The sequence below is a fragment of the Kryptolebias marmoratus genome, linkage group LG4, assembly GCF_001649575.2.
Source record: "Kryptolebias marmoratus isolate JLee-2015 linkage group LG4, ASM164957v2, whole genome shotgun sequence".
Taxonomy (NCBI): domain Eukaryota; kingdom Metazoa; phylum Chordata; class Actinopteri; order Cyprinodontiformes; family Rivulidae; genus Kryptolebias; species Kryptolebias marmoratus.
Genome location: NC_051433.1, coordinates 22,838,580 through 22,854,688, shown reverse-complemented (window position 1 = coordinate 22,854,688; position 16,109 = coordinate 22,838,580). Strand labels below are relative to the sequence as shown.

Genomic DNA, 16,109 nt, shown 5'->3' with positions numbered 1-16,109 from the left:
AATTTATATTGATTTATTTAAAAATAAGAAAGTAGTAAAAGTTTTATATCAACCTACTCCTTTACATACAGATAACTTTTTTTATGTGGGCCAAAATGAATGACTGAATGAATGAATGAATTCCAAGACGACCGATTAATCGAGAAAATAATCGCCCGATTAATCGATTATTGAAATTATCGTTAGTTGCAGCCCTAATCTAGACCTTTTAACACTGAAACCTTGAAACCAGTATATAGCCTATGCCTACAGCTGACAGTTTATTAAATAACTTTTCGGCTGCCATTTCACCGCTGAGCCAAAGTCAAACTCACGCATAGTGGCGGAGATGGTGCGTCTTCTCTTTGAGCCATCCAGACCAGCAGCTGTGGACTGTCTCTCAGAAGCCCTGGTCTGGACGCTCCTGGTGGGGCTGTGCTGTCCTTCTGGGGGCTGTTCTTCGCCGTGGTAATATTTCATATGGTAATGCAGGAGCTTGGCTTTACGGAATGACTTGGTGCAGCCTGGAGCGCTACACTTGAACGGGTTGTGGTCGAGATTAATAGACAGGACCGGAGGAGGCTGGTTTTTGATAACTCTGTACACTAAAACAACATGAGAGTGAGTGTTTAAAACAAAGTGCATAAAGCTGTCAGAGATGAGCGCTACATTTCAAAGCACACTTACGTGGTTCTCTGCTGAACCTGTTGGGGTTGTGGAAGCCCTGCTTCCTAACCGCTATCAAGAAGAAAATATAAGAAAGAAACCTTTTAAGTCTTGAAGATGTCTACATTAACACACAGTATACTCCATTCATGACATGTAATACCCCAGTTTACTTGATGAATACTCACGTTTCACAGGCTGAGGAGGGGGTACGTCTGCTGCCGGCTGAACGCTCTCCGATTGGACACAAGGCTTCTGTTCATCACCGTTGGTTTCTGTGGGTGCTGCAGCGGCAGACTCCTGCTCCGTTTGCTCCGAGGCCTGACTCTGCATCTCTGTGTATGGCTTGGGCGACTCTGAAAATGGTTTTACTCCACTCTGTTCTGATTCCACCTCCTCCTTCTTCACGTCTCCATTTACATGGCGACAAGTGTCTTCATGACAAGTTTCTTCATGACAAGTTTCTTCATTTTGCTCGTCATCTTTTTCAACCTTCACGCCGTTTGTGAGTCCTGTCCTTTTTTCTGCGTCAGGATCGTTCTGCTCAGCATCATCAGAGAGGTCCTCCTCCTGCTTAACATGTGCAGCCTCTAGCACACCATTTGCTTTCTGGCTTTTGTTATTTACCATCTCCTCTTCCCGCTCCTCGTCTTCACTGTTGCTGTCCTCTTCCTGGTCTGAGGTGCTGCGTCTGGCTCGCTTGGTTTTGGGACCCCCGTTCTCATGAGGCCGTCTGTCCCTACGACTTGGAATCCTCTTTACCATACTCTTGTCCGAGGACCGAGATCTCCCTCCAGAACCACCTCTCTTTAAGCACAAAATGGAGGACATTTTGAATAAATTAAAAAAAAGAGTGAACAGGAAGAAACCGCAATAACCAGATAGTTGAATATATCCATAAAACTAAACGGTACCTCTTTAATAAAAGGCTTCACATGCATTCCCTTCACTGTCTGAATGACGCCGTCATAGAATTTCACTGTGTAGGACGCTAAAAACAGACAAAACAGAGAAAAACGTTACAAGTTATGTTTTGCACATAAAGTACGACTGTCACATAGAGGCTCTCAAATGACTGTGCTTCTAACTACTGTAGTTTGACAATTTCATCCATCCATTGCCAATAACAAAAAAAGGTTACACTGTGCTGTCAAAATCCACATTTGTTTTTCCTGAAAACCAAACAGCCAATTTGATATTTCAAACCATCGCACAGCTTAAATGCTTAGGATTTATTGTCAAAATATCTTAAACACTATTGAGCCACGTAATAAAAACACAAATTATAGATGAATAATCATCTTCTAAAATTTAAACGCTACCTACCATCTTTATTGACTGAAATGACCTTAGCAGGGTAGAAACGGCAGTCGGACCAGCTGGCCAAAACCTTGTCATTTATGTGAAAGCCCTGCAGGAGAAGAACATCTGATCTCAGTACATACTGCAGGCAAGAAACTTTTATAAGTAGAGCTGTTAGGAGCCAACAAAGAAAGCACTGTCAATGTATCTTCGTTAAAATTAAGTTATCAAACGTCTACTTTCAGAATTCATTTTTCTATGCAACAGACAAAAATAAGAATAAACAGCTGTGTTAGCTTACAGGTGGAGAGGAGTCGTCATTCAGGCCTTGCCTCCTCAGCTGGATTCTCTCTACGGGTCTCAGATAAGGACTGGTCCAGTCAAACCACTCATCATAGCGATGGCTCCACTGACGATAATGGATTAATACTTTCTCATCCTCATAGTCAATCTTCTCTATGTTGGCAGCATACCTATTTGAGGAAATTAAACAATATGGGATTGGGAAGAGAACAGGAGGTTCTAGTTCATCTTTTTTTTCTTGAACATACAATAAAACTGGCAAATCTCTGGAAAGTAAACTAAACTCAGAAACACACATATGAAACAACTACGGCATTTAGGACAAGTTTACTCAAAGGCTTACACATTACTGTAGTGTAATGAATTTTTTTAAATTACTCTTTGAGAAAAAGAAATAAAAGTCAGATCCTGGATGGACTTGTCAGGATCTTGGTGAGGCATTTTGGTGTTTATCAATAACTCACTGGGCTCCTCATTACATATGAGAGTGTTTTAGGCCCAAGCCACTTCTGAGCATGTCTTAAAAGGTCATGGTGGTTTATCGTTGTGCTGTATGCATGATGTTGGGCTGGCACATGCAGGGGTGGCTTGGTCATCAAGGATTTAAAGCAGGATTGCCCATGCTGGTATTATACTTAGGCTACAACCATGATTGTGATAAGGTCATGGAAACAACCTAAAGTAGAGCTAATATCCATGGCGGCTGACAATGTTAACATAGTTGGATTTTAAGGCACATAGTTGGATTCTGATGCAATATGAGAGGGCCCACAGAGCACGGTGAGGGTGCAGGCAAGCATCTCAGGCATGTAGAAAATCAATTTGGCAAGTACTAAAGCCAGTATCTTGATATGCTGCACCTGCAGGTGACTAGTTAGCGAAAAACATTTGCGAGGGAGTCACTGAAATACCTCGAAACATTTGCGGGGTTCTCTATGTCCTCGCCTGAGTCGCAGAGGCACGTAGTCTTGTTGCCCGAATTTTGAACAAGTTTAAAAAAAAAAGTTAGTGTGACAGATTTTCTCACCAACCCATCTGAAGAGCACTAGAGCTGAAGTTTAACACCTGCGTGGGAGCTCACCTGACAGAAAACATGCCCAGATCTAACAACATTTAATGAAAAACTGGTTCAAATCTGACTCATCCTTTTTCAACAATTTAATTCAGAACATTCAATCATAAATATGGGGGTGGCTGCCAAGGTGGGTACAAAGCAGGCCAAAGTGCATATGATGTAGGCAAGGAAGGTAGTTTTGTTCCAGCGAGGGTTAAAATACAGTTTTGAGAGCCACGCACACTAAATAGGCTATGATTGTTAAAAACAGGTCGTGCAAAGTTGCATTGGTCGCTGGTTGCAAACACTCAGAGTTCAGTGAAACTAAAAGGGAAAATTTGTCTTTTTAGATAGTTTTTCCTAACAGTCGAGGGGAGATGCTGAGTGTCGTGACTGACTACACATCTAACAGGTCGCAGAGAACGTAAAGGGGCCGTCATGCAGTGTAAGGGGGTCTAATTAACTAATTGACATTCTGTAGCATCAACAGGATATTTTTGCTGCATATTATATGTATTAGAACCATTAAAAAGAATAAAATATAGAAGTACAAATAATTACCAATTACTTTCCTTAACACTAGATCAGTTCATTGATACTTCAGGGTTTACAATCATAAATTAACAGTTTTCTCGCAAAAAGACTGAACCAGTGAATATCCAAATATTCTTTTCCTACTAATTATCGGCACCTAACCAACACCCAGAAAAGGAAAAAAAAAAGGGATGAATATTTACGTGAGGAAATGAGGGAAGTAAAACAGAATGTGGATGGAGAGGAATGAGCGAGGCCATGACTCACCAGTTTTTGAGGCTGTCTCTGGCTTCAAGCTGAGCTCCCACCTCAAATGTTATCCCTCTTCTGTTAGGGGGCGTCTTACTCATACTGCCCACATCAAGGCTCCCTCCCTGTGCATACACACAAACCAGAACACACACTAATGAAAAACTAGACTTGTTTAACCTTGGTAACGCCATAAAGAGACGAGTGTGTCTGACAAAGAACAACACATGTGACTGGCAAGGTTTCACTGATAATTATTACTTTTAAATTCAATATTCTGTCAGTTTACAGATCACTGGACAGAAAGAGACCAGCACTTTGAATCCAAGTGACTCATTTATCACTGAGAAGAGGAAGTAAGACACCTCCCTTTGCAACAGTGGAATGCTAATGCTGTCCAGGATGGGGGGGGGAGTGCGTTCCTCTGCAAGCAAGCCACAGATTACACGTGTGGTAACATGGTACAGCGTGGTGCTGGAGTGGAAACTGACATTTGCACATGTAGTAACACATGTAGTACCACAGATTACACATGTAGTAACATGGTACAGCATGGTACTGGAGTGAAAACTGACATTTTAGAGGTGAGCCATGCCCCTGGAATGGTGGTGAATGTGTAGCCAATAGCAAATGTTGAGTAGTAAGATATTCAAATGAGCATATGTGGTAGAAGAGACCTCACAGATACTACCAAGGCCCCCCATCAAGATTACCAACATGACAAAAACCCTTTAAGCCATGTACTTAATGATAAGGCTAAAAAAAAAGACGTCAAATAATCAAAGACCTCAGCCTATCTGCTCACTCAAAGCAGCCACCCGGAGGCTATTATGCATCAAAATCATTCTGCAGTGATCTAACAAAACACCCTGCCTAACCTGGCTCCTACACAGAGGTTTGCTGCTGTATCTGCAATGAAGGCCCTGGTGAATGAAGTCAGCCCTTTGATTCGTTAAGGAGGGGAAAAAAAGACAAGAAGAAGAAGAAGCCAACACAGCATCACCCCTTCCCCGCTCCTCCTGTCATGCATTCAGCCCAGAGGAGCTGGCACCTCGGCGGTCTGAACATGATCTGATCACAGCGTCTTACTTTGTCCGGGATGCGGCCGCCGGGCTCGGGTCGCCATGTCTGAGGCTCTACACCTGCGGACCGGATGTGCCCACGCTCCGCTTCGGCCCACGTGTTTTCTGCGCGGACCGCTTCACGCGGAAGACAAAAGGCTGTGGCCACGATCGCCCCGCGAGCCGCGACTAAAGTACAAGGATTAAATGGAAGCGCGAGCCGAGGAAAAACGCGACATTTAACAATTAGTCTTGGGTTGTTTTTTTTTTATTACCTAAAGACACGAGCCAAACATGACAGCCAGACAAGAAAGGCGCAAATCGAGTTTATGATGCCAGAATTCAATTAGGTCTGTTATTATTATTAATATTATTAAGAATCGTATTTTAAAGTTGAACGGAGAGGCTACAGGGAAATGCTTTCATAGCGATATTTTTTAATATTATTATGTTAAACAGGCCTCATACGCACCCATTTTTCCAGCCAAACACAGTACATACACTGGCAGGTCTGAGTCGCGTTTTAGCAGAAAACACGACATATATTACATTCCAGGGAACCTATTGTTGATCACTTCCACCTCTTTATTGTCCGGTGTTTTATAACCACAGGGCGTAGAGCGAGAGGCGCCGAACCCTGCGTCCGTGGCTCGGACCAACGTGATTGGTCGAACCACGGTGGTGTGGGGCGGGTGCTCGCATTTGATTGGATGCGCGGATGTCACTCAAAGGCGGGGGCTCTCTGTGGCCTCGCGCTAGGCCTACCTCTCCGTACTTTTCCTACTGTGACCGAGCGGCGTGGAAACGCAGGCAGCAAACTTCTCAAACTGAGGGACGTAGCACACATTTAGAGTAACCAAGCATTAAACACAAGTAGGGAGCTACAGCCTAGCGGGTAAATGAACAAAACGAGCTAAAGAGTGAACCCCGCGAGCATTTAGTCACCTACTTCGTCACGTTTGTTTTGAACTCTAAACGCCGACAAACACGCGGCATCACGCCGTCTTAGACGTTGATGCAAACACCGAGCGGGCCTCGCTCACCGCGTAACAACTCGGAAATGCTGCCTGCGGACAGGCTCTGGGGATCTTACCTGTTTTCCAGTCACTCTTTATCAGGCCGAGTGAAAAATATGCAGCGTAATCCTTTAAATGCGCAGATACCGCCGCCTCCGCCTGTCTGCTCTGGACCACGCAGTTGAATTTCTCTCAGTTGTTCACCGCCGGCGCGGGCAATGTAGGACCGAACTGCGCATGCGCGTCCAACAGACACAATCACTTGTGTTCGTCAATAACAAGTTGTCTTAGAAATGTAAGATAAAACAGTTTCTACTTCTTTAAAAAAAATAAGCTGTTCTTCGCAGTTATTTACTGTTCTCGTAGTGTCGAAAAATAAAATAATAATTTTGCTTCACTGAAAAAAGTCACCAGTACTTACTTCAAATCCCAGTTCCATTAAAATGCATTTCAGTGCAACAAACAAAAGTATTTGAAGTAATTTAAAAAATCCTGCCTACAGTTATTGATGGGAGATTTTAATGAAATTAAATAACTGAGAATGTTTCCTAAATAGTCAGAACAAATAAATCAGTAAAGAAGCCTGTTAATCACTCATTGATTCAGTCAGGTGTGTTGGAGCAGAGGAACAAGTAAAACATGCAGGACGGTGACCCTCGAGGACCAGAGTTGTCTACCCCTGCTCTAGATTGTCCTGGTTCTGCGTCTGGATATCTTCTCATGCCCAGAAAAGCTCCAAAGGGAGGTGTCTAGGAGGCATCCTGATCAAATACATGAACCACCTCAACTGACTCCTTTCTGTGCAGAGGAGCTCCACCCGGATGATGCAGCTCCTCACCTTCTCTCTAAGGCTGAGCCCAGCCACCGTACGAAAGAAGCTCATTTCAGCCGCTTGAATCTGGGATCTCGTTCTTCCTGTCATGATCCAAACCTCGTGACCACAGGTGAGGGTTGGGACGTAGATGGACATGTAAATTGAGAGCTTTGCCTTTCAACTCAACTCTTTGAACCGTTCATTGGAGGCATTGTGTTTCCTCTCTGGCGGAGCAGAAGTGTGTGGCTAGGTTTCTCTAACCTGTTGCCTCAGCGACCCAACCACTGATTAGCAGTAGAAGATGGATGGATACAATCATATAACCACAAGTGATGTCAAATCCAGACAGGCTGCGTATACTGTATGTTCTCTGAACAAATGGCCAGTGTTTTTTGAAGTTATGAGCTGAAATAAACACTATTTTCATTTTCTAAGTCACCAAATGCATTTAAGAAAAGATGCTGGCCTTTGGCTTTGTTCCCACATAGCTGTTTTCTTTAAATTCACCCTGTCCTGGCCAGCTTTTAAAATGATCCCCACAAAGTGACGTGTGAAGCAGATAGCAGTTTGAGCATTAGACCCAGACTGACAAACACAGAGATTAGATGAGAGGATGATGTGTCAGAACAAGGACAGGCTAGATAAGAGGCCTGTGTGTGAATCAGAAAACCTGTAAACACTGTCAAAAAGTCATCCATTTACACAATTCATATTGTGACTTTAAAACTAACTGCAATGATTTCAACTGATCTCAAAATAAAAACTTAATAAAACCTACTCAGTGTCTTAACTTTTAAAATATGATTTTTTTCGTAATTTTCATGTTACACACTGAAGTCAGATGTGTTTATTGTTCATGAGTACAAGTTTTTCTTCAAGACTTACCTGTTATTTTTAGACAGATGATAATGTTTTTGCCCATATTTGTGTCTGTTGCTAAAATCTCTCATGAACCAGTGGACAAACTGTAATGAAACTTCCAGAAAGCAATCACTGGATGTACATCTACCACAGAGTAACCTTTGAAGTCATCCCAATTCAAGATGGCCGCCACAGCTAATCAACCTTAGCGAACACAGAGATGGCCAGTTGTACAGACATTGAGCTGAAATTTGACGTGGTAGTAGCTGAGAGTCATTCACACGCATTTTATTTTCAAGGTTTGACCAAAGCAGCTAAACCTTCATTTCTCAACAGGAGATCGTTTTAGTTTAAAACTCGGCGGGTGATATGCATTCCTTTAAGGATTCCTTGGTCTTTTAATTTGTCCATGTTTGTTTCTCATATCCTGTCCTTACACCTCCATTTAAAATAAACAAGACAACTTGCCAACTAATGAACAAACTTTTATTTGTGGTCAGCGATTCCAGAGGAAACGAGACATCTGCCAACACACACGGGCGCATGTAGGTGGGAAGTGGTTTGAATGTTGTTGTTTTTTGTTCAAATAGCAAGAAGTTACAGCAGAAAAAAAAACAGTTAATTACAGTCCCTGCCCTCCCTGTACATATATTTTTATTGCTCCTTACAGCAACAGACGCTCACCTTTAAACTGGATCATTAGAATATACTTATTGAATGTTAGTATGTTACACACAGATTTTATTTACAACAGGAAACACCAAAAGCTCAATTTACATGCTTCTAGTGCCCGACAGCTGAACAATTCTCACAAAAAGGTGTTTATGTAAACCTAAACGAGTTGTTAGTCTATGACAGGGCCCATTTACACCGAAACCTTTTTTCTTATTTTTACAAACCTGAGCACAAATAAACAAAAAGACAAGTACTCCAACCCAAATAATTAGAGATAACAGAGAAAGAGAACAATAAGTTGAATAATCAGCCTCCCACATTATTACAACTTAAACTGAGCAAACACTCCTGTTGACGTCAGAGGATTTAAAAACAGAAAACAAATACAAACAAATATTTAAAATCACCCAAAACTGCCATTGTTCACCAGAGCTTTTAGTAGATCCTGCAAGTTGTGCTTTGAAATAAAAATTCACATACAATAAAGTATGAGAAAACCGGCCATCATTACAAACAGCACAGGCAAGCTTTAAGACAATTACAAGTTATTTTAAGTTTCACGTTTTGATTCTTTTATACAATAAAAGGAGCCCGTTTGTTCACACTGACAACCACACACTCAAACACACTTGCATAAAATCAAAAAGCTGGAGAAACCGTCAACACTGCTTCAAAGAACATTTTTTCTATTGCAAGAGAATATTTCCGACGTGACAGTCTCGCCTTTCGCAACCAAAATGTTAAATGTAACCATAGCAACGTCCCTTTACTGAGACATAAAGGGTTAACCTGTTTTCACAGGCTAGAGAACAGTCGCTGGATCTCAGTATCAAAAAAAAAGAAACAGTAAAACTTAAAAGTAAAACATCTCATCTCCCAGTAAGAAGACAGAAGAGCACATGGCCTAAAGTCCGAGCTTTTTACCCCCTTGTCTCGTACGAGGAGTAATTTATCACCATGACAGGTTCCAGTGTGGCCTAAACAGGGACAGTGTTTTATGCTTGATTGGAAACAAGAGAACGGATCTGTGCGCTTTGAGCGTTAACAGTGTCTACACCACACCCTCGATGAAACTGGTGTCCAGGTGAACGATGAGCATCCTAAGGAAGGACATCTCCTTGCGGGTGTTCTCGAAGATGACCCGCGGGTCGTCGGACTGACACCGGAGGCAGTTGGGAGCCATCACCATGGCCAGGTTGTTCACGTCCATCTTGGTTATGGCGACGTTGGATGGCTGAGCGAACACCTGCAGGCAGACAGGGTGAAAGGACAGGAAAAGGAATGAGGAAGGCTAAGCTCCTGCTCTGGTTGTTTACAGGCTGACCTTTGACCTGCAATAACTCATATGAGTCACATTCAGCTCAATGTTGAGGCAGGGGAAATTAGTCTTGCAGCACCGATGGAAAAAAAAAAGCCTTAAATTTTTGAGTAAAGATTTTTTCCACTATTTGATATATGACCCAGAGTAGCAGTACAACAAACAACCTAAAGAATTATTGATTACCCAGTTTAATATTGAATGTTTTGTATATTTTGTAAGGGTTTTGTTTCCTCCCACATACCAAAAACAAGCACGTTAGGTTAATTGGTAACTCTAAATTTGGCCCTAGGTGGGAGTCAGAGCGTGACTGGTTGTTTGTCTCCATGTGTCCCTGTGTTGGACTGTGACCTGTCCTGGGTGTCCCCCGCCTCTCACACAGTGACTGCTGGAGATAGAAACCAGCTCCCTGCGACCCGGAAAGGAGAAGCGGGTAAAGAAAATGGATGGATGGATAGTTTAGTTAGCTTAGCTTGGATCCATCTGAATCACTGTTCCTGAAAATGTTTCTGATGTACTAAATAAACCTTTGGTGCTAATTGTCTATAAGGAGAATTATTGCATACAGAAAAAAGTATTTAAATCATAGAAAGTAAGAAGATGAACCTTAGTCACAGAAAAAGTTGACATTTGTTGCAGTAAATGCACTTTTTTTTTAGCAGTAATACAACTATTTTGGGCTCTAATACAAAAGACATTTATGTTACATTTCTACATTATTGTAGAGAGATCAGATTACCAGACTGAGCTGTGATACAACAATAAAGTCTCTCCAGCTGTCAACTCATGAGCCCTTCAATTATGGAGATAGCAACCGACAACGCTTCAATAAAGTACTAATATGCAAAGTTTAAATAATTTGCCCGTGCCTAATCTGCTACCTTTGCCTAGGTCAAACCAAGAGGTATATCATTTAATATTATATTAATATTATGATTTGACATGCTTAAAACCTACTGCTTATTGGCATGTTTACAGAAGATAAGTGGTATGAGTGTTTTATAGTGCTATGTTTGTTAAAACAAAGTTTAAGCTTTTAAATGATTATGTTACTGTTTTTTAGTTTATGAGGGGATTAGATGAACAGCCTTGCCTTAAATTGCGTTAATACACTCATAATTGCCTTAAATTCTGCTATAATATACTATGATTCAGATTTGACAAGTTTCTTTATAAAACAGTTTAAAGGTACATCCCAAATGTATATTATGTCAATATTAAAATTCAAGTATATGTTTTACAACACTTGTCCAACTCATCACATTGATTCTGAATCTGGACATGTGTACCTTTAAAATGAAAAGTGAGGCACATCTGTGGTCTCTGCCGCACAACGACACGTAACTGTCTTCAGAAATTTGTCCTCAGCTCAGAGTTCATATGGTATTTTAAATCAAAACGAGTGCATAATGGAAGACGGTGTGAGGGAGTCATGTTGGTTACCTGCAGGAAGTGGATGAAGTAGAACAGAACCAGCCTGTTGAGCTCAGGCAGAGACTGGACCACGGCGATGGCTGCCACCGGGTCGTCACAGTTACTGATGCACTGCTTGTAGAAATTCATGGGGATGAGGGGCTCCTCCAGCTCACGATACCACAGTTTCATCAAAGAGGCTTATTGAAAAGGAGACATTCTGTTAATGTGTGTATTCAAATTTCTACGCTTAAAGAAAACGCCTTAAAAACTTAACTTATCATACCGGGTACGTTTGGATCAGACAGATTCTCTGGAATCCTCCACTGGTCCACTTGGAGCTTCAGTGCGTTCACTTCGTCGATGTCTCCAGGCACTCTGAAAACAGAACAGTGAGCATTACACTGAGTGGCCACAAGAGGGAGCTCTACTTCCATCACAGACTCCACGCCTCATGTCTGAATCCACTACTCGGGCAGGACCGGTGCCTGAAAGAGCTCAGTTTTCTGTTGGTGGTACTTCTGTTTGAAATAAAAACAATCTCCAAATGAACATATAACCAAAAAACACTCTCTTCGGTCAAGTACCGACGTAGATAAGGAGTTTTACAGTACGTTTGCAGAAAAGGAACGATTTCCTAAACAAGTCGAGAAGCTACAGAGCTAAATCTGCTGGAGAAAAACCCTACACAAACACACTGTTGAGAGGCTCCCACATGCTTGTAGACTTAAGCTGAAATGTAAACACATATCACAAAGTATCAAATTAAACAGTGCTGCTCTCAGGAGCAAAGCAGGGCTGTGTTTGTTCTGTCTGCTTTGTGTACTGTACACAGGGGAAGCTTACACAGAAATAAAGGGAAACAGAAGACCACACACGCACCCACACATTTGTTTATTCAGAATATGCGTACAATAAAAGCATATGTATATACTTTGTGAGATCCCCTTTTAATTTGCTAGACTGCACTTCTATCTCGAGTCGAGGCGTGTTTTAAGCTGAGTCGGTCTGGGTCTGTCTTACCTGAAGATGCCCTCCGTTTGAGCCCCGCCCAGAGCCAGAACGTACTGGGACAGCTGAACCTGCACCCAGGGCAGTTTCCTGTCTGGGAAGAGCTCACTTTGCCTTTCCATCACTTCCTCAAGAGAGCTGCCAAAGAGGGAGGGCGTGATGATGGCCCGTCTGCTGTGGTCGATCTCCTCCAAGGTGGGCTTACGCAGACCCTGGCGGGGGGACAGGTAAGCAGGTGAAGATTTACTACCCCAGTATGTCAGGGATAATGTTACTAATCATGGCTGTGTCTGCAGCTGCATTGCTATGACTGGATCTGTGTTTACGTCTCTACCTGTGACTGTGTCAGCAAACCTACAATTACGTCTCCCCCAGCGTGACTCACTCGAGATTCAAAACCCTCAAACTCATATTCTACTAACATCATATAGAAGTAATTATATATATATATATATATATATATATATATATATATTATTTTATTTTCTCTTACTTACCTTTTTGCCTCCAGTGATTGCCACCTTCAGCAGCTTCCGATGGCAGAACTTGGCGTATGTGCTGATAGGAAGCCCTTTGAGATGGCAGAAAAAGCAAATTCAGGACCAAAGAAGACAATACACAAACCCATGTTATATCCTTCAACATCCCTTAAGCATCAGTCATTACTGAAAGCACAAAATAATAAATTATCTGAATTCTTTCCCACAAACAGGAACGGCAATGTTTTTTTTTAATTTATTTCCCACAGATGTCAAATAAGAGGCAGGCAGCCGTAACTAGAGAGACATGTTGACGGTGCGATTCCGGCATATGGAGATTAGAGCAGACCCGGCTAAACTGTCAGGCTGAGTGAAGATTTACTGCCGAGGAACAAAAGCTTCAGCGGCAGGATCCAGCCCACACATCCAACACGCAGGTGATTCATCAGCACACAGACTTAAAGGCCTCCGGAGGAGCATAAGAAGCCCCAGGAGGTGGCCTGACTGCTACCTGCTGTAAGCAGCTTCCGGAGAGCCAAGACCTATTTTGGAAAATAAGTCAATTCAAAGAATTGTTTTACTCAAGACAAGATACATCTTAAAGAGCCTTAAGGCAGTGAAGAATCTGATCTGTCCTGGAAAAATTGTTCCCAGAAAATCCTCTCCACCTACACCTCTCAAACAAAAAGCCGAGGCGTTCAAGTTTATGAGATCATTCCCATATTTCATCTCTGCGGTAACTTGAGACAAACATGACACTCCTGTGGGGTGTTTTCCTCTTCCTGGAATCTTCACTGTATCAAGCCAGACCCAGGAGGAGAAACCTACTGAAGGGATTCATAAAGTAACAAACAAACACTTACCCGCATGTTCCCTGCAGTCAAAACACTCGGATTTATAGCAAACAGGTGACTTCTATGCTGGTGTGCAACTGCAGCTAATGTGACAAACGTCTGACTACGATTGTAACTAATTAGACCGATCGGACCAATATTTTGCTCTTGATCTTGGCAAAGACCAGCGTTCTTTTCCCAACAGAGAAAAGAAAGGCGTGCAGAGCCCCAGCACTGAAGTGAGAAGAATGGTTTGAACCCTACCGGTGGTCTATATTTACAACACTTTTGATCCAGTGAAAGCAGCAACAACTGAGCAACCAAAGCCTGGGAGAAATACGAGCTCATTAGGAGGCCGAGTGTACCGAACCAGGCTGAGAGCGACATGACACCTGTCTGCACGCAGGCTGAAGCTAAACTTAACGACTAAAACACTGAGCTATTAAAAGATGACGTGAAGGAGTCAACCTCCGAGACGTTTTTGTTGTTTATGGGACGGCTGAATGCAGTCCACTCCAGGCTCAGAGAAGTTTCTAAGCATCAATCAGGCCAGACCTCATCACTACTTGTTGCTCTGCTTTGATGAAATATCCATCTTCAAGGTCGTACGTCTGTCAAGCAAACAGCAGCTGGCATTGTATTTTCTTTGTTCAATGTCATCTTTGAAATGTTCAGCCGATTCACTCTTGAACTTTTCAGTCAGCTGAAGCATTTTCCTCCGTGATCCTGAGTCACTGATCTGTAAGGGCACTGCCGCGGCGCTGTGACTGGTTTCCTCCCCGGTGACATCATCTGAGAGCTGACAGTGTGGTCTGCTCTAATGAAGGCACATGTTAATGAGTAGCTGTTCTCTTAAATGGCAGTCTGACACAAGAACGAATGCCAGCATGATTCACAGTGTGGTCCGTTGTGCATGAACAGAACCTTCTGAAATTCTCATCCTACTCCCCCCCCCCCCTTCTGCTTAACTTTCTGTGAAACCCATTCATTGTGCGTGCCAGTACATCAGCATGCACTCATCTGACAAACTACACAGCCATGAATTTTCCATCCCACTCACAGTGGTCACTCTACAGGGAGCAATACGTTTGATTTGTAATGGTTTGCACTGTTTAAAGACTAGAGACGAGTCCTGATGAGAGTACAAAAACATATGTGGGACTGAGTCACTCCTCAACCTATTTAAAGCTCGAACCAACAGATAAACTTGTACAAGCGATACTAGGATACCAAGGAGCTGTTGTTGTTAAAACAACATTTCTGGCATATTTTTACAATAAGTAAAAGGTTAGAATTGTACCTTCTTCCTCTTCTGTGTTTTGTTTTCGCTTCTTTCTGGACTTTGAGTTCTTCTTCAGTTTCAGTTCCTGCTGTTCCAGTATAAACTGTGTCACTATTAAAAAAAACAGAAGATAACAGAGGTTAAATACACACTAATCAGGAGGAATCAGAAGCCATTTTTATTGAGGTAATGATGTGCTACAACAGACCAAGAAAACAATTCAACAAGAAAATATGACAGGAAAGAGAAAATGGGAATTTTATAAAAAGAAGTCATCCCTTCCAACAAAAAACACAGGTGATCAGACAAACAGGCAGGTGCAGAATGAAAGAAAGGTGACCCACCCTGTAGCTCAGTCTGAGACTCACATTTCTTGTCGCTGTTGGGCTCTGTGTGTCTCTGGATGTAGCCTTCCAGGTAGCAGCGGAACTTGGGTGACGGGGCGAAGAAGGCCAAACTGACAGCCATGAGCTCCCAACCCGCCCCCAAGCTTCTGGGGCTGGCGTTGCCCGTGGTTTGCCTCACCAGCTGCACGTACAGCTCGTCCCGCAGCCCCGGCATGTCCCAGCACTTGGTGACGATGAGCAGGGCGCAGTGACGGCGGTCGAGCCGCGAAGGCCTGTCTCCCATGTAGGCCTGTACCAGCTTGAACATCTCACAGGCCTCCTTTCTGATGGCGCGGTTGCTGGTGACCAGCATGGGCTTTTTGATGGAGCCGCGGTTCCAGGACAGCATGTTGGCGATGGATACGCGGCGCCGGAACAGTCCTTGGGTGTGCATGTTGAGATGCTTGCTGGCCCAGTCTTCCATGCCCATGTCAGGAGGCGGAGGTTGCCGCAGGGTGGCGTAGGAGAGCTGGTAGGAGGATCCTCCTCCTCTACTTCCTGTACCATCATCTCCTTCTCGATTGTCATGGTTGGAGGAGCGGTGTGGACCCAGTGAAGCCGTTCGTCCATCCACCATGCCTTTCTTCCTGCTCTCCAACTGAGACTGCAGCTCCAAGGTGTCCACCTGCCGAAGGAGGAGTGGACACATAACCGAGAAGAAGAGAACGAAGGAGAATAAACTTAAAGAGGATGTAGAGGGGGAGGGCAAGCACAAACACAAATTGTGTGTTCAGCAGCAATTTTCTCTGGGTCACATTAAGAGCTGGAGTATTCTCTGCTCTGCAGTGCTGGGACTCAAGGGGAAAGTGTAGCAAGATCGGCACATTACTTTTCTAAAACCAGCAGTGTAACAAGAGGAAAATTCCTCCCTAA

The 16,109-nt window shown here is 43.1% G+C and overlaps 2 protein-coding genes across 6 annotated transcripts in view; both read right to left on the bottom strand.

Annotated features, from left to right (window-relative positions):
- phf20a (PHD finger protein 20, a) overlaps positions 1-6,397 on the bottom strand; it is a 14,459-nt gene extending 8,062 nt beyond the window's left edge. The window contains exons 1-8 of one of the 3 annotated variants that reach the window (XM_017430596.3): positions 6,242-6,397; positions 4,106-4,212; positions 2,249-2,420; positions 1,972-2,056; positions 1,560-1,636; positions 834-1,452; positions 667-717; positions 315-584 (exon numbers count right to left, since the gene is read on the bottom strand). In XM_017430596.3, coding sequence (XP_017286085.1) covers positions 315-584; positions 667-717; positions 834-1,452; positions 1,560-1,636; positions 1,972-2,056; positions 2,249-2,420; positions 4,106-4,188 — 1,357 coding nt within the window. In that variant the 5' untranslated portion in view covers positions 4,189-4,212; positions 6,242-6,397. Of the gene's footprint in view, positions 1-314; positions 585-666; positions 718-833; positions 1,453-1,559; positions 1,637-1,971; positions 2,057-2,248; positions 2,421-4,105; positions 4,213-5,620; positions 5,735-6,241 lie in introns of those variants that run through there. The other 2 variants (XM_017430595.3, XM_017430597.3) reach the window with 2 other exon arrangements.
- Positions 6,398-8,306: 1,909 nt separating this feature from the next.
- arhgap46a (Rho GTPase activating protein 46a) overlaps positions 8,307-16,109 on the bottom strand; it is a 32,638-nt gene continuing 24,835 nt past the window's right edge. For 2 of the 3 annotated variants that reach the window (XM_017430588.3, XM_037975151.1), the window contains exons 4-10: positions 15,195-15,861; positions 14,869-14,961; positions 12,754-12,827; positions 12,269-12,468; positions 11,532-11,623; positions 11,276-11,445; positions 8,307-9,760 (exon numbers count right to left, since the gene is read on the bottom strand). In XM_017430588.3, the coding sequence (XP_017286077.1) occupies positions 9,566-9,760; positions 11,276-11,445; positions 11,532-11,623; positions 12,269-12,468; positions 12,754-12,827; positions 14,869-14,961; positions 15,195-15,861 (1,491 nt within the window). In that variant the 3' untranslated portion in view covers positions 8,307-9,565. The remainder of the gene's footprint in view (positions 9,761-11,275; positions 11,446-11,531; positions 11,624-12,268; positions 12,469-12,753; positions 12,828-14,868; positions 14,962-15,194; positions 15,862-16,109) is intronic. The other variant, XM_017430590.3, reaches the window with a different exon arrangement.